Source organism: Rhinolophus ferrumequinum, chromosome 14 (genome assembly GCF_004115265.2).
Source record: "Rhinolophus ferrumequinum isolate MPI-CBG mRhiFer1 chromosome 14, mRhiFer1_v1.p, whole genome shotgun sequence".
Classification (NCBI taxonomy): Eukaryota; Metazoa; Chordata; class Mammalia; order Chiroptera; family Rhinolophidae; genus Rhinolophus; species Rhinolophus ferrumequinum.
In genome coordinates, this window is record NC_046297.1 from 48849375 (window position 1) to 48874171 (window position 24797).

Genomic DNA, 24797 nt, shown 5'->3' on the forward strand with positions numbered 1-24797 from the left:
TTATTTTCATTATCTTTGTTGTGTTTTTCTGTTTTTCTGAATCAAGGTTTTTAAAAGCTGAATTAAGTACTCAAAGCTGTGAATTAATTTCTGAGTGCTGCTTTGGCAGACATTTCATAATTATTAACATTTAACCTCTTCTTTGATTCAGTTATTTATACGACTTTTAATAATTTTTAGTTTCACTGGATTCTGTCCAAAAACTACAATCTATTAAATTTCTGTTTTTTTAAATTTACTGGGAGATTTTAAATGGCATACAGCATTGTCTTTTTTGTATACGAACCATGGAAATATAAATGAAGGCATTAAACCTATTTGTAGACTATAGCTTGATAATTTAATAAATCTTAATTCTAAATTGTTATTTTAACTATATATCTATGAGCATGAACCTTTATCTCACTTTAAAATAAAAAAATCTACTTTTTTGCATTGTTTTCCTTTTGTAAAAGTTTATTACATTAAAACTTCCTGTAATCTCAATGAACTACCTTTCTATTTCTAATATCCATTACAAATGGTTCTACTAGTAAATTAAATATATTCTGTTGTAATTTCATATAAGCCACAAGGTTGTCAGGAGTTACTTTTACAGTGTTTCCCCCTTATTTGTATTATAGAATTTTCACAATGGGTTTGAATATTTTTTTTAGTTTTTCTTGTTTGCATGCTTCCTTTCATTACTTGAAAATATTCAAAAGTCAGCTGCATTTAATGTTCCTTTCTGGATATACACATAACTGCAAAAACCACAGAAGACTGGCTCCACTAATAAGTAAGTAGCATGGAAAGCCCTTTTCTAGTGATTTCTACAGCTGAGTTCAGGAAGGGCTGTTTTATCCTTAACCCATCTACTAGGTGTCAAAAATGGAGCCAGCTGTCACAGACTCCCTTCTGGGGAAGGGGGTCAAATCTGCTCATTAAGGGTAGGCTCAGGATCCTATCTTTGATTTTGGTGATATCAATCAATTCTTTAGACAATCTTGCAGGTTTTACTATATAGGAGGAAGATAAAATACAATGTTAGTGTTGCTTTTAATCTCTTTTCATTTGAATGCTTGGTTGACTAATCTCCATAAATACTGAGAAATATATCTGTAATTCTAGAATTTGAAATTCTCATTAAGATTTTTTTTTTGGGGGGGGGCCGGCCTGGTGGCTCAGGTGGTTGGAGTGCCGTGCTCCTAATGCCGAGGTCGCCGGTTCGATTCCCACATGGGCCAGTGAGCTGTGTCCTCTACAGCTAAGATTGTGAACAACGGCTCTCCCTGGAGCTGGGCTGCCGTGAGCAGCTGGAGGTCGGCGTGAGCGGCCATGGGCTTCTACGAGTTACTGTGTGCTGCCAAGAGCAGCCGGTGGCCAGCGTGAGTGGCCGGCAGCCATCTGAGCGGCGGGCAGCCGGCGAGAGCTGCCCTGAGCTGCCGTTGAGCTGCCGACGGACAACTAGCAACTGACTGCCTCAGCTGGGGGAGCTGCAAGGCTCATACCACCAGCATGGGCCAGGGAGCTGTGTGCCACACCACCAGACTGAAACAATGGCTTGAACTGGAGTGCGGGCGGGGGGAGGCGGAAGAAGGGAAAAAAAAACAAAATAATCAACTAGTTTAAAAAAGATTTTTTTTTTTATAAGGTGCATGGACAGCTTAACATTAAAGAGGGGTATGTAGCTGCTTTACTCACCAATATCCCCAAATTTCTTGCAACGATTTACCAATCATTTTTCTGGATATTCCAGATTCACCCAGTATTGGTTAATCTCTACTACTGCATGAGATTGTATTGTCAGTATCAAAAATAAAAAATCCTCTTCTAAAACATAACGGTTGCACAAGGGTACAGGAAAAAGATACTTCTCAAGAATGAGGGCACAAGGGAAATTAGACTGCCCTCAGAGGATTAAATACACAATGCACTAGAGCAGAGAGATTAGTTAATTCAGTAAGAGAAAGCTACCATGTTTCCCCAAAAATACCTGGCTGGGCCATCAGCTCTAATGCGTCTTTTGGAGCAAAAATTAATATAAGACCGGGTCTTATTTTAATATAAAATAGGGTCTTTATAATATAATACAATACAATATAATATAATATAATGTAATACTGGGTCTGATATTAATTTTTGCTCCAAAAGACGCATTAGAGCTGATGGTCTGGCTAGGTCTTATTTTCGAGGAAAAACGGTACCATATCAGGAAAACTTGAAAAGCTATTAACGTATTCCAATCAATATGGGGTAGTTAGAGGAAGAAAGACAGAAGTACAGTGAGAGGTATTGATCTGAAATGGAACTCATGAAAAGAGAAGTAAAAAGCAAATCTTGAAAACGCCATTTAAATGCTTAGGGTGATATACATGCCGTAAAATGTTCATGATCTGGCCTTAGTGGCAAGAATATCCTTATTGTGAAAATGGACATATTAGGACAGCTTAACCTGATGGTGCCATTAAACATTCCAGTCACATAAATTTTCTATTCTGATTCCAAGGACTCATTAGGAAACCTTCTGTTTATCATATGGCTTCCTATGTACTAAACCTACAGCCTCAGAACAATCTGACCAAATGTTTCATGTACTTAGTCCTCTTAGCACGTATACTTCTCAGTATAAATTACTGTTGGCCTTCTGGTTTTATACATCAGTATTTTGGAGGCTGGTCCAGCTTTGTGCTTCACCAATCTACCCCTAGGATACTACCAAATAACGCTGTGAGCTCACAGTGCCACAGGCCAGGACAAAGGTAATACCACCATTGCAGGATCTTATTTTAGTGGACAATGGCTGTTTTAACCCCTCCCATGAGTTTTTTACTTAATTCAACATATGGACTATGATTTATATCTTTCCAGGTTATAACTAACCTATCATAGCATCCAGCAAGCAGTAAAGTATACATATAATTTTAAAAATTTTATTTATACAATTTTAATATTGAGTTTCCCACAAGTAGGATTTGAGGCACAGAGCAGACAGAATGAGGCAGTTATGTACACATTAGTGAATAATGTGAATCTTCAAAGAATAGTTGAATGCTATAAAGTATCTCTAATAAAAAAGAAATAAACCTAATGCTGTGCAAATTAGAAAACTTCATCTTCTGTCATTAACATTGAAAAGTTAATGCTGGAACACAGGCAAAGACCACACACTGTCTTCCACCACACTCAATGCCATGTAGTTTTTGTTTTCACTTTTTTCAAGGAAAGAAAAACATAATTTCCTATTAAAAACTCCTTTGCCCATGCTCAGTTTTATCATACTGGATCAGTATGTCATGTTAATACTGACTAAATACATTAATACTGAATTTAAGTTGTAATGTTAATATGAAAAACAAACCAGCCATATGTCTGTTAAAAGTGCTTCTATTTACTTTCTATTTGCTTTTATTTAGATTCAGGGAACACTTAGCATTTAATGCAGAAAACACAATATACACCATTTAAAAATGGCTCTCTGTTTCTACGCACAAAAAAATCACTGGCACTTGTTGGATGGCCAAATAGTTTTTTATCTGTTATTACCACTAATTGCTTAAATTTCTCTTAAATTCAAAGTCCTGTTGGTTATGATAACAACTTAACTGCAGAGGTCAAATATTTTAGTCTTTAAAATCTTACTAAAATGAGCATTTAAAGACCATGTTTATTAATGTGACTAAGTTTAGATTATCTCTCACCAACTTATGCAAAAATATTGCCAGAGTAGTAATTTATTTTTAAGACTTTGAAAATTACAAAAGAAATTTAAAAACAAAGATGTTCAGTCTTCATTGATGTTTTATATCAGAAGGGTATGACACCATCAATTCCTAAGCTTACTTTTATAAATAAATACGCATTTTGGAAAAAAAGATAAAATGTTAATTTAACAATCAATAATGTGACAGACATCAAGTGAAATGTAATAGAATTATGTCTTCATTTGGGTTAACAAATAACAGAAATAAAGCTCCTAGTGTTTATGTGAAATTTAGCCAATAATACCGTCAATATTAGCCAAACCATGAAGCAACTGCTAAAGTACGTTATTATAATCTTCGGCTCTATTAATATAAGCATGTGTACTGGTCACAGAAGCTAATGTTGCCACTGTAGTCCATAGAGCTTAGATCTACCCTGTTTCCCCAAAAATAAGACCTAGCCGGACAATCAGCTCTAATGCATCTTTTGGAGCAGAAATTAATATAAGACCCTGTATTATATTATATTTATTATATTATACTTATTATACTATACTATACTATATCATACTATACTAAACCCGGTCATATTATAGTAAAAGAAGACCGAGTCTTATATTAATTTTTGCTCCATTAGACACATTAGAGCTGATTGTCCGGCTAGGTCTTATTTTCGGGGAAACACAGTAACAATCCTAGAATATAAAATTTCAATTTTAAGATCATTATGGATAAATTGGTGATAATCTAAGGAAAACAACCAAAATACTAAACAATCAGAAAAACTGTTACTTGATAAAACCAGGTATTTAGCCTGAAGGAAAGAGAGACAAAGAAAAATTATCCTCAAAAATCTGAAAAGTTTTCTAAAGCAGTCTTGCTTTCTGTTGTTTCAATCAAATATGAAATAATGGGCAGAATATTCAAAGGCACTGATCTTAACTGGAAAAATAAATTTTTAAAAATGATTTCTAGCTAACAACAAAGCAGTGAATTTCTTATCACTAAAACTGGATGATCAAGTAATGATACAAAAGGGATTTTCCTGGAATACATGTATTCCTTCTAAACAATATAGCCCAGTGCCTTAATTCTAAAGCTTTAATATATAGATGGATTTCCTGGGATCTTGTGAAAATGCTGATTCTGCTTTTGTTCCTCTAGGGTAAGGCCTGAGAAACTGCATGATACTTACGTTGTTGGCCCAGGGACCACACTGAAATAGCACTTTAAAGGGCTCAGAATACACGTTTATCAAATGATGTACTTAAGAGTTACTTACACACAAGCTTTTTAAATTAACAAGCATACCAGTATATACCACACGAAGAGGGGAAAACATGGCTGACAACGAATTCAAATGTCAGAGTGAAATACATTTTTAAATTAAAAAATATATATATATACTTTCATATAGTCAAAGCCAAAATTATATAGTAAAATAACTCACTGTGGCTGGTAAAGGAAGAGATCAATAATGTTATCGCGCCCTTTGGGGTGGTTGAAGAAAACAAACAGAGACCAGTGAATAAGCCACGTTCGCTGCTGAAGAGACTGGAGTGGAGAACTCACAGACTAAAGGGTTAAAAAAATGTACACATAAGAAATATTAATAAACGAGAAAGAGGCAACGGACCTCAGAGGCACTGCTGACCTCAGAATTTTAGTGAAAAACGAGAACCTTCTAAGGCATGCACTAGGTCATTACCATCCGAGTCCAACCTCCTGGACCCTCTACTCTGCACGATCCTCAATATTCAAAATGTCTCTGTTCTCAGAGACAGATTTAATAATGTCCACTAAACCATTTTTACAGAGGCTGTAAATTATATTCATTTTAGAAAACATCTTAAAAGCAAGAAATGAACTAAACACTCCATAAGTAATAGTTTTATTAGACGATTGTAGATGAAAACTGTCATCTTCTACACTTTCAATAATAAATAGCACTAACAGTGTTGTGTCATTTTCACTGATTAAAAAAACAGTAGGTTGTAAAAAAAATTAAAACTGAGTTCCTTTCTCTAAGAGCCAAAAAAAATCTGACAGCTTCCTTCAAGCGGATTCAGTGAAACCAACCAACCCACTAACCCACTGAGTTTTATGTAAGGTCAACAAAAGCTAATCTGAACATTTTAATTTGGTTTCTTTTTCTTCTTTCTTTCTTTTCCTTTTTAAAAGTATACAGTGTTTCCCTTATCAGACAGTATGAAAAACACATAGACATTTCAGAGAATCACCCTAAAAAAGTTTAACTCACGTTATTATCTATGGTCTCTTTTAACCGTGTAAGGTCTTCCATGGCTGCATCCCAATTCTGCATTAAAATTTCAGAGGCTAGTTTTCCCCAGAGTGAACTCAAAGCATTTCTATCTGTTGCTGGAACCTGTTTAAGATATCATAATTAATTATATTTGAAATACTCCAGAAAAGAAAGATAATGTGTATTTTATACCCCACATATCCATCTAGCCTACTAAAAGACTAGCTTTCTACCCAATACTCCAGTTATTAAGTCCTATTGGATCACACTGGTTAAACTAATTCAAACAGACTTCACTTAATTATACTAAAAACACTCAGATCTTTAATATTCAGCCTACATCAGAAAATAAAGAGTAACTTAAAACAAGGATACCGCACTAGTATTTTTGTGTAACCCATTTCAGATAATTTATACACAGCTAATCAAATTTTAGGCACCTAAAACTTTGGAAACAATTAGATTCAGAGGTAATTTGTAGCGAAAAGCACGGGAGTGAAGATGTGGGAAATCAAGACTTGTGGGTCTCATTGACAATTTAGAGAAATTATTACCAGCACAAAAAAGTTCCAAACTGTGATATAAACAGAAGGGACTATGGAGACAGAGAAAAAGGTCTGCTGGTTAATAACAATTAATTATTACCAAAGAAATATGTACTGAACAATAAAAGTTCACTTTCTCATATAATCTTCATAAAAATTATAGAAGGTAAATAGTAATTTTTATCCTCATTTTAAAGAGGGGAAATTGATGCATGGAGAATGTAATTTGCCCCAAATTATACTTCAAATCATGAATGCAAATCATGAATCACTGCAGTCTTAACCTACAAAAGGACTGAGGGCCACCTTACCTCTTGTCGCCACACCTATAAAGACTATGCTAATAAAAACTACTATAGTAAAGTAGGACACTCAAAGAAAAGCAAGAGAATTGGATAGTAAGACTCTGAACGGATCAGGTGTGCTAAAGAGCAGAAGCAAGTGAGGGCATTGGAGGTAGAATGCGTTTCTGCACTCCAAATTAAAATTTTGAATTTAATTTTTCATTGAAGCGTTTACATGACAGTATAAATGTAAAATATGAGTTCTATAAGTACATGTTATATTTTCAAGTTAAATAAAATTGCACGGGCAGAACTGGAAATCCAACCACCAATAATTCTGGCTCTACCACTTACTATAAACAGCTGAACTATGTGTACTTTAGCTTCCTCATCTATAAAATGGGGATTGTAATATAACCTACCTCAGCTGTTATACAATTTAAATGACATAGCAGATGTGAAGAGATTATAGTATCATCTGATAAATAAAAGCTCAGGAAATGTGATTATCAAATGACAATGAGAAGAGAAATGATGATATCAGAGTAGTATAGGTTGTCTAAACTATGACGACCATAGTAATATCTAATTCAGACTCTGCCTATACTGAAATTATTTCTTTGATGGCAGTAATTAACTCAAATGTACAAAATAACATTCAGCAAACTCTAAGAACAAGCAAATAATATCCACTAAAAAATCTTGTAAATGAATATTCATGACAACTCTATTTGTAGTAGACAAAAACAAAGTAATCCAAATGTTCCCAACAGCTGAATACATAAACAAGTTGTAGTACATTCATATATTCATAGAATGGAATACTATTCAGCAATCAAAAACATCAAACTTCTGATACACACAGTAACAGAAGAGTCTCAAACATTTGCTCATCAAAATAAGCCAGGCACAAGGTTATGTATCACTCCACTTATACGAAATTCTAGAACAGGCAAAACTAATCTAGAAGAATAAAGAACAGATCAATGGATAAATCAGGATAAGTTATGACTGCAAAGGGGCACAAAGGGTCTTTCTGGAATAACAGAAATATTCTTTATTTTGATTTGGTGGTAGTTGCATAGTATGAGCATTTGTCAAAACTCACTGAAATTAAAAGATTGATTTATAAAACCACTTTTAAAATTATAAAGGATAAAATGTTTGATCCTTGCAAAGAAATGAGTATTAAAATATTTCTTTGAATCTAAGATGCCATCAATTTTAAAATAACACTACTATTTTATGTTTCTAAAACCAAAACCACAATCAATTCAAGACACATCCCAATTTCAGATGTTAAAATGTGATAAACTGTGTATCTGAGAATCAATATGAAATAGATATCTTTTATAATGACATTATCAACTTGGATAAATCAGATCTAAAATTTTGGTCAATATCCTAAGGTTCCAAAATTCATCATTATGCAAGCTTTCTTGAGTCAAGGAAGAGTATCTTTAAGTCAAATGGTAGGTACTTAACAGTAGATAAATTTTAAATTCTGAGCAGGAAAAAAACCTACAGAAAGGTGATTATAAACAGTCCTAGTATCTTAAAATCACTTTTATTTCAAACAGCTGGTGGGCGCAGGGAAGGGTTATATTTTGGAGTCAGACCAAAGGCCACAGCAAGGGTAGATTTTAACAAAATATAATTCAAATGCAGTGTTAAAAACTTTAAAACAAAAATGTTTAAAAATTTCGACCAAATCTGCTTCACCAATGTCATTTCAAATTAATGTATTTCTTACAGTATAAATCAAGAAGTTTCACATCCAAATAGGGTGCACCTAAACACTCCCTGCTGTATTCTAAAAGCCACCAAGTCTTTTTAAAATAAAGGTAGATTCTAGGGTCACACAGCTTTAATTTATACAACACTGACCTACAATAGGTCACTTGGAGAGTCAAGTTCTAATCTCAGATCATAGTTACAATGGTTCTTTCATAGCTTATGTTTCCCTAACCATAGATTTAAAAGAATAACCAATCACCAGAAAAGAATTTAGAAATGAAAAACGGCTATTACAAAAAAATAAAATTAAATAATAAGTAAAACTTTGACAGTATTCCTCCTAATTCCAAAACACTATTTTTATCTTTGCTATTAACAAAATCTGAAACAAACACATAGATTTTATAGTATTGCCTACCTCAACAAAAAAAAAGTAAAATAATGTATTTTTTAAAGAAAACAGCTTTGTTAGTCTCTATCAATATGTCAACAGGAAATAACCAATTCCTACCTCCTTCAAATGTTTTGAGGCACAAGATGGGGTAAAACTTTAAAACTAAATTGCACATAATTTCTAAGCACTATCCAATGACTATAGGTTGACTGCTCTTAAATGTAAAATAATTAATTTTGTGTTCTGATCTTTTATTGGTATTGAATCACTTAACCAAATGTCATCTGAGATCCAGCACAAGATTTTTTAGGCAATGTAAAAGCTTAAAACTAACCCAGAATTTTTTAAGATTGGGAACTAACTTGGATCTTCATATCTTAAAATGTAAACATAAAAACTCCCCAAACTTTTAAGTATGTACCTATCACTTGTAGAAATTTTCAGACTTAATTATAAAACCATACTACATAAACATAATGATACTATTAAAACCAGAATACGTTATATGTGTTAGGATAAAAGCTTTTTGTAGCAGCACAGCAGGTTTTTTAATCCCCAAAAGGTTCATGCGTACTGCTCTGGCTCACGTCCATGTCATTACAGTTGGCTCTTCATACTAACCTGCTTTCAAGGGTGGATATGCTAGAAGAGTTTCAATATCTGGATTTCCAGCAGTTACCTTAAGTTTCCATGTCTTAGCAAAATGGCACATTCACTCACTGACCAGCAACAATAAATTTACTGTGCTAGAACTCTAACATGACACTAAATCTTCATTCTCAAAATTCACTCCCAGCATTAACAAATGATATGAATAACCAGCTCTTTTCATGTACCTGTAATCATATCAGGCTTCTGATTTTACAATCCTGGTTTAAGCTGTTTACATTTCCAAAGTAATCAACTTTTCCTCTCCTAAATCCTTCATAATATTCAAAGTAAAACTGATGGAATTTTCTGATAAGTCACTACAAGTTTAGCATCACTGATTACCTTCAATGCACTTGCAAGCTAACCACAGTTAATCTGTAAATTAAGAATTTGCTTACAAATGGGAGCAAGAGAAAAATATTAATTTTCCAAATCTTGGAAATGAACTGAAAATCTTTATTTCTTTGAAGAATGGTAGTTTTAAAAAGGAAAGTTGTCTAAGTACTTTTTATAAGTGTAGGAATTACCTGAATTAATAACACCAATTCCTCACCACCAGCATTAAAAGAAAAAAAGAAGAATATTTAATTTCCAAGAGAACAATCAAAATAGCAGCCATAAGTCTTTTCTTTGTGGCATGTGGGACTGAAAGAAAAAAGGCACCAGAAAATAAGACAAAAGAAACAACTCTTCCAAGGTTGGAAGACACAAAGTTCCTGTCTCAAGAGGTCATTTCCCAACTTCTAGGATTAACTAGAGAAATCAGAGACTTAGGTAGTTGCTTACTAACTCAAAGTGAGTAACAAATTAATTAGAATTTAAAACCAGAGCATTTTGCTAACTCTACAGGCATTTATTATTAATACAATGACCTGAACAGAAGGCAGAGTGAGAAAGAAATCTGTCAATATGAAGGCCTGATTTTTTCTTCAGCTTCACACAAATTCTCCTTCTTTCCTAATAAAAGCACTGAATCTAGGAACTTGTCAGACATATGACGATAACAAACAGGGCACATAATGATTAGGAATTTGCTCTAATAGTACCATTTAAACCCATCTACCCTCTACTTAATGAAAAACCACTGAACTTTGTATTCTAATAGCTGAAGGTAGAAATGGAAAAAAGTTACTATTGAGGCATAAAATCTTTTCAAATATCATTTCCACAGTTGTTCAGAACAAGTTAAAGAAATATGCAAAGCATTAAAAATTGAATTTTGGATTCATTATCCAGGAACAATGGATCTGTTCAATAAATATTAAGCACTCACAATGTGCCACTCACTATGCTGTACGGTAATATTGTAACAAATTCATTACATAATAGATTTCTGCCAATGCTAAAATCATACAATTATATATAATACAACAAATTAGCGGTTCCCACTTTTGAGGATTTCAAGGTCAAGTTCAATTTCACTTCAAATTTTGAGGCGCTGATATAAAGTTTCCTGTACCTATTTGTTTTTTCTTGGGGAAAATTTTTTCCCTCTCTCTTTTTACCAATGACTGGTGAAAACAATAGACAGACCCAAATCTATAGACATGTTTTGAGAATCCAAGAGAATCCTACAAAAGAGATGACAAAGAAAAAAATTACTTACCAACACTCTAAAGAAGTAAAGATATTCTGCTGCTCCAGAGTAATTCCCACATTCATATTGGAATTTTGCATATCTGTAGAGTGTATCTAAATATTCTTGCCTAAACTAAAAATAAATAAGAAGGCTAAAGTTCTACTTTTTAATTTTGAGTTTTAAAATACAACCCATTTACTTGTTTAAATGCCCTCAGAAGTCAGTTCTTCAAAGTATCCCAAAAGTTGCCACCAAAAATAAACACGATGATCAGAGAACCACATAACCCTTAAAACATACATTAGGAATTGGTGGATTTAACATTCACAGTTCTGGGCTCTAAGAGTTATGAATTATAATGACACCTACTTTGTTACGATACAAACTTGAATAGCTACTGAAGGTCTGATATGTGAGACCCTTAGCTGGTGACTGAGCTTAGTCAACTAGCAAACATAGCATCCCTATAGGTTTGGTGATTCTGTACGAATAATATGTACAGTAAACTGTTCTCTCTGAACACAGGCCCCAAAATCACGCCAACTCTCAGAGCTGACATAAGCAAAGTCAAAGTGAAGAAACCTAAGAGAAAGGCTCCGAACTAGATCATTAACAAATTCACCAGACATTTTACATGGAAACCAGAAAAAGTAATTTGCACAGTGGTCAGCAAGCCACTTGTTACAATAATTGTTAAATGAGAGATAAAACTTGAATGCAAGCTAAAAGAGGTAACTGTATATAAAGTCTCACAATCTGAGTTAACACAAACGACAGGAGATTGGGAGATGGCTAGAAAAGCCTGTAACATTTCTTTATTTGTGAATTTGGGGATTTATGAAGGCCCTGATAACATCCAGGGCTACAGTATTCTACAAGGCAGCCAAAATATTAATTCTATTGCTCAAGGCATTTCTCATTCAAATTTAGTTCTGTCTTTACTTACTTGTTAATCCATCAGACATATAAAATGCTAACTATTATATGATGATTCTGGAAAAAATAAATCAAAAGTTTTAAGACTTTCTGTTATCTAGTAAGTACTATAAGCACATTATTTTCCTATCAGCACCAATTTTTAAAAACTAAAGTTTCAAAAACATACCAGGCATTAAGATTAATAAATTAATCTGTAAATTATATTCTCGTCAAGCCAGGAACCTATCCATACTGCACTATTCTTTAATTACCCTTATAACATGACAACTAAAAAAATTTTAAAGATACCACTTACACCATGCTTGTCCGCCAGGTAGTCAAATAGCATCCGGCCATCCCTTAATCATAAACATACAAAAGTTACTATCTTATAGTCCACAGAAAACAAAATAAACATACCCTCCTAGCTTCTTACCCACATAAAGCCATATCTTATTACCTAAACACTAGAAGTAAAAATAAGATTTTTAGAATAAAATAAACAGAACATTACATGTTTTGAACAAGGAATAGGAACTCAAGAATTCCAAACTTTAAAATTCACTTTCAAATTTCTTTGGTCCTAATTGAAAATTACGTGTTCTATTTCACATCATCTAAGATAAGGTCTTTAGAAGTTTTTTAGGTAATAAAACCTGAACATGTTGACTGTTGTTGTAGTGAGGTCAACAACCTACTTAGGTAGCAACTTACTGAAAATGGTACAGATGGTCCCAGACTTAAGATGGTTTGACTTACGAATTTTTGACTTTGCGATAGTGTGAAAATGAAATGCTCTCCAAATTTTGAATTTTGCTGTTTTCCTGGGCTAGCGTTATGTGGTGTGACACCTCTCATGATGCTGGGGAGCAGCAGAGAGCCACAGCTCCCAGCCAGCCACGTGATCACAAGGGTAAACTACTGATACTCTACAGTATATTCTGCGCGTTAGATGATTTGCCCCAACTGCAGGCTAACAAAAGCATTCTGAGCACGATTAAGGTAGACTAGGCTACGCTATGATGTTTGGTATGTTAGGTGCATTCTCAACTTAGGATATTTTCAACTTAATGACAGGTTTATCAGGACTTAACCCCATCGTAAGGTGAAGAGTATCTGTATTTGCTCTCTGGATGGTACATTTCCAATAGATAACATATTCTTATGGAATAGAGATTGGAATAAATGTACTGTACAAACTAGCAGGAATTAGCCCTATATACAAATTTTGTCTCCCTCCCAAATTTGTTAGTACTACTCACAGGATGGTGATTTAGCCAATTTACAAGATTAATAAATCATGCCTAACTTACATGATATCTACACTACACATCCTATACAATTATTACCGATACCAAAGTGTCAACTCTATTTAACTTTTTTTTTTTTTAGCTTTGCATAACTTGAGATGTTGGCAGGGTGGCAAAAGACAATTTGGTGACAAAGAAACCAAAGAATAAGTGATATATGGGTACAGTTGCCCACATTGTGGGCATTTTCAAAAATGAAAATATTATCTTATGTTTCTTATAAGAAGGAATGCTACAGCATGTCTTTCAGCAGCATAATTTTACTTACATAATGAGGACTAGATATGTTATCACTAAAATTAACATGAACATATTATAACACTAAATATGAAATATGCATGAAATTTTAACATAAAAAGATTTCAAAACAACTGAACACTTTCTGTGGATCAACTTTGTGTTACATTCCTCACACCCCTCAGGTATATAATCACTGTCCTCTGGCTGATGGGGTATTTCTGGGAAAGTGTGAGAAGGACAACACTATATGTTCAATGAAATTTTAAAAAAGGGAATCGGCAGGATGAGGTTATTACTTTGAAAATAAGTAATCAGTTTAGAAGTTTAATTAAATTACAAGCTTTAAACCCATAATTCTATCATTTATCTCCAATTTCGTGCCTATTAAGCTACAAGGAATCCTCTTTCTAATATTTGGTGAACAATTTTCATATTCATCTTATTCATATCTTAATCCCATTAACTCTGTGTTTAAGTGACTAAATTTAGAATTTCAATCCTAAACTTTCTGTTGTACCCTAACTTCTAGATTATTTCAGCTGTTCGTCTGTGGACACTAACATATGACTTGAAGTTCTATAATTACTTATTGTAAGTATATACAGGCAGCTTAGTATTGTATATATATATACACACACACACACAGAGATAGCTATATATAAAAATATATATTGTATATATTGTATGAAAGCTTTATAAGATATAGCTATTTCTGTTATGCGTATATATAGTGTCTGTATTTATAGTATAATATGGTGTAGTACAGTATGATACATTATAATATGGTATGAGCAGTAGTGTAGCGTTTACTGCTTTTCGGAAAAATATCTGGTAACACTTTCCCAAATCACAAATAATTCAGAGCCAACCTCTCCAAAAATTTGGTTTGATTATATAAGACCTAAAGGTAAATGTGGCAAAATCTTCAGCAATTCCTCAAGTGAATATATTGGTGGCTACAATTTACCACAATAGAAATATTCGATTTCAGTAGATTTTTATTTTTAAACATTTTTAATAACCTAAAGGGCTTCAGTTAGTGATATATATTAAGTCAGAGTAAGACAACATGGTTTCTTTGGAAACCAAACAATAAGTCTATTTCTAGTTAAGGGGAAGTTAGGAATAAAATAACCTTATCAGTTCTACTCTACCCTCCTTGGCCTGGGCATCAAGGTTGGAAGGATATGAGAGAACGTAGCAAACTGATAAAATGAGCTCAGGTTTTCCTTACAGCCAGAACCCCTGGGCTCTAGGTGCTGCCCAGAGACAGTGTTTCTCAACCTCAGTAACACTAACATTTGGGCTGGATCACTCTTTTCTGGGGGGTAAGGTACTGTCCGATGTGTTATATGTAGGATGTTTAGTAGCCTTCCTGGCCTCTCCTTAGTAGGTGCCAGTGTCACTTCTGTTGTGACAACCAAAAATATCTGCAGACATTGCCAAACGTCCACTGGGAAGGTGGGAAAGAGGCAGAACTGATGTAGTAGAATCAGATTGGGGTAAATGGTAAATAAACTCTAAAAAGAATTTAGTATTAATGTTTATTATTAAGGACTTTCTGGCCCCTACACAATAAGGATAAATGAAAATAAACAAATAGATAAAGGGATCCTTTAAAGTTTGAATTAACATTTGTATTAATCCAGGAAAGAGAATTTTTAGAATACAAATTAAGAAGAGGTTACCTGGTTGACTGCATTTGCCGTGTAGTTTCTGGATCTTCAAACATCTTCACAATTGGTTCTGTTTCTGCCTGAAGCTGTTTCAGTTGTGCAACAACTGTGGTTCTTTTTTCTCTCAAAGCTAATTAAAAATGCAAAGGAGTGCTATAACATTAAACCATACTGCTCCCCATCAGGATGTCCCTGAAAATTTTTCATTTTATTTAAATTGTGCACCTTATGTATTTATCCCTAAGATATTCATATGCCAGTAACCATCCACTCAAGAAACTCCCCCAGGTCAAATTTCTCCTTTCTAGCACTGCAAAGGCACACGAAGGAAGAGAGAATCCTCTTCTTACTCTTAAGAGAAACTGGGGAATAGACAAATACAGTCTGGGGCAAGGAAGCGAGGCCTGTCAAGGAAACAATTATCATCTAATTCTACATTAGAGAGATCTCATTCCCAGTGGTTTTATATTTGTTCTCACTACATTCTCTCAGCTGAATAAAGGTATTACCCCAGAGTTTCTCATCTGCGATTCAGAGGAATTTACATATCATTACTACAGGTTTTCAACTAGGTTGAATAGAATTTAAACCCAATCAATAATCTCTTTTTCACTATAAATGTAGTTCTATAATCTCTCAAACCCAATTCTATAGTTTCTTTTTACTGTATCACAAAGAGAGAAAAATCACACATAACTTACTCTGCTAGCATGTTTTAAAGTTTCAATAATAATTTACTTTTTCATCATAAACTAAAATTTAAAGAGCTAATTTTACTGCAGGAAACTGTAATATAAGTCACAGTGATTAGGTTTAATATAATTCTGCATTATATATCACAAAATATACACTAGAACAGCATATCTCAAACACAGAAGGGGCTCTGTGATCAAATTTTGAGACATGTCAATTTAAACAAAGTAAATTGTACTTCTCTACTGAAAGAGTTCCTAGAATCTTTAAAAATGCTATGCGCATAGAAGAAAGGATATAGTAGTTTAGTATTTTGCAAACTTATAGGACGATTTTGTGTGTTGTTTTTTTTTTAAAGAAACATCTATTACCACAGGAAACAAGGATTTGGAAAACACTATACTGTTATCAGTCTTCTCCAATTTGAGTGCTGGGCCTCAGCCAACAGTTTCTGATTACATAGATCTGGGGTATGGCCTGAGAATTTGCATTTCTAACAAGCTCTCCCTGGTGAACTGATGTGATGATGCTGGTCCTGGGGACCACATTTTTTGAAGACCATGGCTATATACCCAGATATTTCAAGATGAAAAATAAATCTCTAAGGCACATAAGAGACTAACTGAAAAAGTTAGTAAACAACAACAACAAAAAACAAACCTGCAGTATTCTCAGATAATTCCAAGGTAACAACCTGATTCACAAGTACATCTTTGATGATCTATACTATGAACTGAAAGCACTTGATGACCATGTTTTAAAGTAGTTTCACATCTTTTATGGTAAGCAAATAATATGCTTTAGAAAACTTATAACCTTAATATTACCTTTCATCTAGAGGACTTTTAAATCATTCAAATACTTACTAAGACTTTTGGCTAAAGCTCTTCTATAAATCACCCAACTTGAATACACACATCCTCATTTCACAAAACAAGCTTCAGTTCTAATAACAAAACTTACCATGAGGAATATCATCAGAATAAAGGTTCTTGTACACATCCATAGCAAAGTCTACCATGTTGGTATCACTAAGAAGGTCCAATTTTCCTTGTAGTAATTCTTTTTCATTATATATCTGCAAGAAAAAATTACTTTCTGATAAATACATTGAAGTTCCCCCAAATAAACTGATTAATACTAAGACTAGTTTACCTGGAAATATACTTCCTGAAATACTATTTTTTAAATAGAATACTATATACTATTAATTCACCCTCTTGTAAGAAGGCAATCAATCTACAGACGTAAGAATATTTTGTTTTATCTAAAAATTTAAAAATGAAGGCAATTACACAATGCAAAGCCTTTCTCACCTATTTCTGATTTATTATCTTATGTATGTGTCCCGACAAGCCATCTCTTTTACCCTTTCTAGAACAAGACTGTGCATAAAGAACCACACCAACTCCACTGATAAACACATATAGCTGTCTCCTCTCCACATCCAGGTAATTAGACATCAACTCAATTTTTTTTTTCCTGTTTTAGTATCTGCATCCACATCTCCCTTTGAGGTAGCTTTTCCTTTACCCCCATATGTTTCTTCACTAAACAGTCACAGTCCTTTATAATGGCTCCCCACCCACACCACTGAAACATAACTAGTACCCATTCTCTAAGTCAACCACGTCCTATCAGGTTTTTGCTTTGCAAGGAGTTCAAGAAACATAATTTAACCCATAGTACAAGGACCAAATAAGTACACTCACATAAATGTGAAGTGTAGTGAGCAATATTCAAGGAGTCTATACAATAGTATTGAGAGAGAGCAATCGAAATTTTAAAATGTAATCAAATAGTCATCAACGAAAGGCTTCAGCAACAGAAAAGGGTTTTGTACTAAATTTAATTTCACCAAGGGAAAAAATATGCCGGAAAATTCCACAACCTTTCACTGTCCATTAAAAGAAAACCTGAAAATGGTCAGATGGTGTACAGTCATTAGATCAAAACTGAATCTTCCAAACTACATAAACAACTCCTACAAAATAGTGTGAGACAATCCAATTGAAAATGACTAAAACTTTAACAGGCACTTCAGAACAGTTTAACCAAATGACCAAGACCGGAAAACGTTCTCAACTTTATTAATCATAAAGGAAATGCAAATTAAAACCACACTAAAAACTAAAAAAACTGACAATGCCAGAGTAACTTTATCTCCTAAAGTTAAACATAGATTTTGACCAGGCAATTCTGCTCCTAGGTACCCAAGAGAAATGGGTGCATATATTCAAAGGACATCTCCAATAATGTTCATAGCAGCGCTGTTTGTAATAGCCGAGTCTATCAAAGTTAGAATGGATAAACTGTGATATTCTCACAATATGTGTTAACAAGCAGCACTGAAAATCAACAAACTCCTAACAACTTGGATGATCTTTCACAATGTTGAATGAAAGAAATCATACAAAGCAAGTACAGGGTGGTGAATGCTTAATTCTATTTATATAAAATCAAACACAGGCAAAACATTCTAGCATCAGATCAGATCAGGTGTGAGTAATGATTAAGAAGGGTCAGAAGGAAGGTTTTTAGGATGTTTGTTAATGTTTTACTTACTGATCTGGATGGTGGTCACATCAGTGTGTTCACTTTGGGGAAAAAAGCACTTATATTTGTGCATTTCTTTTTTTGTATGAGTGTTACGCACGATAAAAAAGTTTACTTAAAAAAACTGAAGCTCCCTTTCAATCTGCCCTGCAGAAACCCTAGATGAAAACACCCTTTTCATAGTAATATGCCACCTCTCCTTGATACCCCATTAACAGCTTTTACTTTGTATTGTCTCTCCAACTGTAGGTTCAAAGCACTACTCCTCTGCCATCAGACCTTACTGGCCTCTTCAAAAGTCTACATCTACTTATATCACCTTCTCTAAAATTTGCCTCATAGACACACTTGTTCTGTAAAGGGCAGATAGTAAATATTTTAGAATTTGTGAGCCAAGAAGCAAAAACCAAGAATACTATGCTTAAGTACTATAAGAAACAAATTTCCACAATTTCTTTTCCTTTTTGAAATAATAATAATGGAGTAAATTTTTTTGTAATGTAGATCTATTAAAGAGAAGAATGTAATTCTTTTTGGGGCAGAAACTATTTCACTCAATTGGGGTATAACATTACAGTGTTCTGTACTGAAAATGTTTGTGAACGTTCATTTGTTAAAACTTACTTTTAGTTTACAGATCATACAAAACAGGTAGAAAAGGCTGCATTCAGTTCACAGGCTCGTTTCCCCATCCCTGGTCTATAAACCCTTGAAAACAGCTATCTTTAACAAATGAAAAATATTCTGACATCTCTTCCTGCTATCTCCCACAAATCTTACATCCATACTGATGATTCTCCAAAAAAAAACTCAAGCCGTAAAATTCCTTTATCCCGCAAATTACAACTTTCCATCTAGTATCTCATCTGTAAGACTTCCAACTTGAACTCATCACCTCTTTCAGCATTACCATCAACATGCTTCACCATCTCACCAGGCCCTCTGCTTTTCCTAATTTTTATATCACCTTTTTTGGCTGTAACTTTCTATATAAGTTTAGCTATCATTTCTAACTATTTCAAATATTCTCTCTTTAGCTGTATCATTGGATTCCATCCATTTTCTCCAACCAAGCACAATTCAATGTCAATCTCTAGCTCTGGGGAAAAAAGTCATCTAATTCTTTGTTTTGGTGAAGAATGACTATAAAATGTTTCAAAACTAGGCAATATATATTCAATCACATTTGTGCTTTTCTCTGTTGATCAGCAATCCATTTCATTTCTAAATGATATTTACAAGTCTACCTCCAAATATCCACTACTTCAAAAATCCTCCACTGCTCCTCTCACTCTGAGAATAACCATCATTCTCTATAAATGCATAATTTCCAGTCTCAGCTGGGCCCTCCAAACTTACCAATCCTTGTTACTTGTCTTTGGTTGGTTTCCTCAGTCACTCCTTAAACCCCCAGTTGGTTGTCTCACTCCCCTCTCAGACAGGATGGCCTAGCCTCCCGATAGGAAACATTCAGGAGTATTTACTCTGTCCCAGTAGGCTAAGTGCTTTACATGCATTCTCTCATGTAATTCTTCTAACTCCATGAGATTCGTGGTAGTACCAACATTTTATGCATGAGAAAAGGCTTAGTTAAGATGAGAAAGAAACTGCTCTTAAGTGCACAGAGGTGTTACACAAATGACAGAGCCAGGATCCTAATCCAAGCAGAAATCCAGCGCCCAGGCTGCTAAACACTGCCTGGTCGTATACTTCACCTGAGAATAAAGAAGAGCAGATACAAATATGTATTCATTTACTCATTTATTACGTAATCATTAAAATCCTTTATGCCAGACTCTACTTCCTGTGCTGAGAACACAGCAAAGTATAAAACAAAAAACTTGCTCTCGTGGAGCTTATATTTTCCAACACACTACAAATATGCCAAATTGTTGCCGTCGTGTATCACAATCGCTGACTCTCCCAACCATATAACCATCACAACTCAAAGCCTCTCTTCCTCAAAAGTCCTTCTGCCCACTTTTATAAATAAAAGTGTTGTTATGTTATAAATAAAATAAAAATAAATAAATAAAAAAAGTGTTATAAATAAAGCCTCAGTGTTGATAGCATACTCTTCCAGTAGTTCTCTGACATTTCCTAATTTTTGCCTTATAATTTATACCTTTATCTCCTCTAAAGTATAGGTGATTTTTAGCGGTGAGCTGTCTGGGCTTTACGTTGGATTTATCATACTTCCATGGCAGCCCTCTACTTAGTAATCACTAAATATGCCAGCATGTGTCTGTCTTCCTACGAACATCTTACCAATATTCTCTCCACGGAAGAGGGTACTGGGCGCAGTATCTTCCATTGATTCTCAGCTACCAATCGTAGTTTTGGTCTTGCCCTATGAAATACTAATTTACACTTACACATTGCTCCCTTTCATCTGTCTTGAAAAATGAAAGTGTAAGGAACACATTAAAAAAATATGAAGTTTGGTTAGTTTAGAAGCATTTCTAGAAGTAGCTGGTAAAGGATTTCAAAATGTGGTATTGCTCTATTCCCTGATTTGTGGTGAATTATCCTTACTTATCCAGGAAAAAAAACAAAAACAGAAGGCAGACTAGATTATTATATTCAAGCTCTAAAATACAGGCGTTAAGTATATCCCAGGTGAAGAAAAACCAAGGCAAAAACATATCCTTTCAAGATAGGCTACACTTGAACATTTATTGAAAATGAAATGTGTTGTTCCCTAACATCAACAACTTGAAAGTTATCTATATGTTTAGAAAAAGATATACGAATTTATGTAATAAACCATAAATACCAGGAACCCTTGAAAAGTTATCAGAACAATTTAATATTTGTTGGGCTTTTTTGTTCTATTGTTGTTGGGACACATAAAAGCTATTCTCCAAATCTAACGTTCCTTAAGTAGACCTATGTTGTAATCTGCTTCCAGAAGTAGAATTCATTTATTTTTCTGGCCAATATTCTAATCCCTTCATCACAGTAATACTGCTTTATTATAATTATTAAAATGCATCAATTTCCCAATAAACACAAAGTATAACTAAGTTCAACATTTTAAAACTTTTAGGACTCATGAATTTTTTTAAAACGAGGTACCAGAACCACATAGCTATTCAAGATATTCTAGAACTCTTGAATAGTTAAATGAATGTTACCGACCAATTCAAATCACACGAAATCTATCTATCAATAACTGGAAAACAACTTGTAGGGTAAAATCTTGCCGGGTTATTTTGCTTTTTGTTTCGTAGAGTGGGGGTCCCCTTCCTCCCCCGACAAAATATGCTACGCCTGTAGGAAGTAGCTACTTATGGAAAGACCAGGACTACTCCATGCAAAGAACTCACAACTTTCTGGCAACCAAAGTGCTAGATATTTCATTTAAGTGTAAGAGTACCATTCCAAACGATCCGGCAAGCCCAGCACACCCTTGCCACAGTTCCTGAAAAAAAAAAAACACACACACCAAAATCTCTAACCCTCCCATTTGTTTTTAGAAGTCGGCCTGAAGGAAAGCTCGGGCGTTATCACAGTGAAGTCGGCAGCGAGTCGTCCACTTCCGAAAGGACCCGACGCGGAAGTCCCTTGGACACTGGCACCTCGAGGACCGAGGCTAACCCCTCGTTCTCCCCTGGGGGTCACAGTGCTACCTCTCTCCAGCTCACCGCCCGATGCCGCGGTACCAGTCCACTCCGACACAGGACCAAACCGGCGGCCGCCTCACACGTGTGTCAGGCCTAGGGCTCCCGCCACTGCCTCTCGGCCTCGCCCCGCGTCGCACGCGCTCCCACGACTTCCTCACCCTCCAAGCCCCGCTCACCTCCTTTACGGAGAGAAACTCAAGCAACGGAAAGACCAAATGCCGATCCAAAAAGTGCGCGATGCGGGTAGTCAAGTCGTACTCCGCCATCTTGTCAAGGAAAAGGAGAGTCTCTCCTCACTAAAACTTTATTGATAGCGCCGACAGAGGAACAGACAGGTCCCCCAGCGCGCATGCGCAGTGGTTAAACTCGCCCCGGGGAAGGGGCGGGGTTCAGGCCGTGGCGCTGGGAGAACAAGGTCCCGGGCGCAGGCCCTCCTGGGCTCTGGGCTATTCCGGGACTGGGCGGAGCGTTGGGCACATTTTCTTTTTCTTTCAAGTTTGTCGGTGTACTGCGATCCGTTCCGTTCTTAAAACTGAAAACTCAGAATTGATTGCTGAGGCAATGTCGATTGCATTGGGATGCGGCAGAGGACAAGCTCAAGAGGCCCCTGCTCTCCAGGAAGTGACATGCAAGGAGGAATAGGAGCTTTTATTTGTCATAGTAATCATTTTGTAAACCGTTGGTTAAATTGTTTCAGACAGAAAACAAGTAAAATAATTTCAGATTATAGTAACAGCCATAACGTAATGATTCTGTGGGGGTGGTCAGGTTGTGCTTTTTTTTTTAAGATCTAATTGAGTTTATTAAGTGATTCATAAATCCGGCAGCATCCCATCTAGCAACTAGAAGGGTGCTCCCAGGAGTTGTACAAAATGAAAGGTTTTTATAGGAATAACTTTGGAGCAAGGGAGGTATTAACAAAAGAAAAGAAAGGATTAATTTTGGGCCAGGATATCTTTTGGGGGGGAAGAGAATGGGGAAGCATTTGTAATCATGTAGATTGCCTCAATAATTTCAAAGTATAGTAAGAGCCCCAACGCAGTGGAGGTGGTCGGGTTGGATCTTTTAAATTAGGTTAGCTAGAGAAAACTCAGATGGGAATTAGGGTGGTTAGAGAGGACTCAGGGTAACAGTTTAGCTGAGAGTTGTAGTAAGAGATGGAGGTGACCAAAATTAGTCTGGGTGAAAACATACCTGGTGGAACCCACAGCAAAAACAAAGGCCATGACACAGGAAAGGACTTGGTGTGTTTCAAAAACAGAATACCTTGTGAGTATCCTGTGTTACTGAAGAGTGAGGTTCAAGACTTTGAGAAGGGCCAGGTCATGATTAAGATAAGAAATGTGGATTTTATCCTAAGTGCTCTGACGTCTCCTTTGCTAATTATGTCTCATCTTTCAGGTCTCTTCATTGTGTAGTGCCTTGGGGTCTTTTACCTCTTCTCTGTCTAGGCCATTGCCCTAAGTGATATTGTTCAACCTAAGGGCTTTAAATGAAATCTACGCATTGACAACTCCCAAAGTATAACCCTAACCAGACTAGTAGTTAACCGCAGACTCACATATATTCAACTGCCTACCCAACACCTCCATGTTATCATGTCTAAAACCATACTCCCCCATGTAGTTCATCAAAAGCTGCAACTTTGACACTCTTCTCCAGCTCAGTGAATGCCAACTCCATCCGTCCAGTTGCTCAGACCCCAAACCTGGGAGTCATCCTTGACTTTTTCTTACACTCTATTTTGAATTCACCAACAAATTCTTAGGTTCTAACCTTCAAAGCATATCCATATCCAAGCAGTTTAAACCACCTCCAAAGTTAATCCCTAATTCAACCATCTTTATCTCTTGCTTTGATTTTTGGAATAGCCTCTTTACTGATCACCTTGCTTCCCCTCTTTTCTTCCTGTAATTTATTCTCCATACAGCAGCCAGAGTGACTTTTAAAAGTCAATTTATGCTCAAAAACCTCCAAGCCTTGTTATCTCACTCAGAGTAAAAGATAAGTCATAAAATGTCATAAAAAGCCCTAGATCATCTGGACCCATTACCTCTCTGACTTGTCCTTCTCTTCCTCTTGCTTACTCTCCCCCAACTCTAAGTAACCACTAGTCTTTCTGTCTTGTAGATTTCCCTATTCATAACTTTCATGTGAATGGAATTATATAATATGTGGTCTTTTGTCTGACTTTTTCACTTACCGTTTTCAAGGTTCATCCAAGTTGTAGAAGAACAAGTATTTAATTCCTTTTTATGACCAAATAGTATTCCATTTCACGAATATACCACATATTGTTTACCTATTCATCCGTTGATGAGCATTTGAGTTGTTTCTATGTTTTGGCTGCTATGAATAATGCTGCTATAAACATTCGTGTACACATTTTTATGTGGACATATGTTTTCCATTATCTTGGGTATATACCCAGAGGTGGAATTGCTGGGTTATATAGTAACTCTATGTTTAATTGCTCAAGAAACTGCGAGACAGTACTCTGATTTTGCAAGATGTTACCACTGGGGGAAACTAGGTGAAAGGTACACAGAATAGCCCTGTATTGTTTCTTACACCTGCATGTGAATCCATAATCTCAGAATAAAAGCTCAATTTAAAAAAATGATTCCTAGATTTTGGACTTA

At 35.2% G+C, this 24797-nt stretch overlaps 1 protein-coding gene across 1 annotated transcript in view; it reads right to left on the bottom strand.

The window, feature by feature from the left end:
- Positions 1–22522, bottom strand: part of EIF3E (eukaryotic translation initiation factor 3 subunit E) — a 47531-nt gene extending 25009 nt beyond the window's left edge. Inside the window, exons 1-7 of the mRNA XM_033126622.1 lie at positions 22332–22522; positions 16937–17051; positions 15293–15410; positions 12371–12413; positions 11164–11268; positions 5944–6069; positions 5134–5258 (exon numbers count right to left, since the gene is read on the bottom strand). Of these exons, the coding sequence (XP_032982513.1) occupies positions 5134–5258; positions 5944–6069; positions 11164–11268; positions 12371–12413; positions 15293–15410; positions 16937–17051; positions 22332–22421 (722 nt within the window). The 5' untranslated portion in view covers positions 22422–22522. The remainder of the gene's footprint in view (positions 1–5133; positions 5259–5943; positions 6070–11163; positions 11269–12370; positions 12414–15292; positions 15411–16936; positions 17052–22331) is intronic.
- Between the last annotated feature and the right edge of the window lie 2275 nt (positions 22523–24797).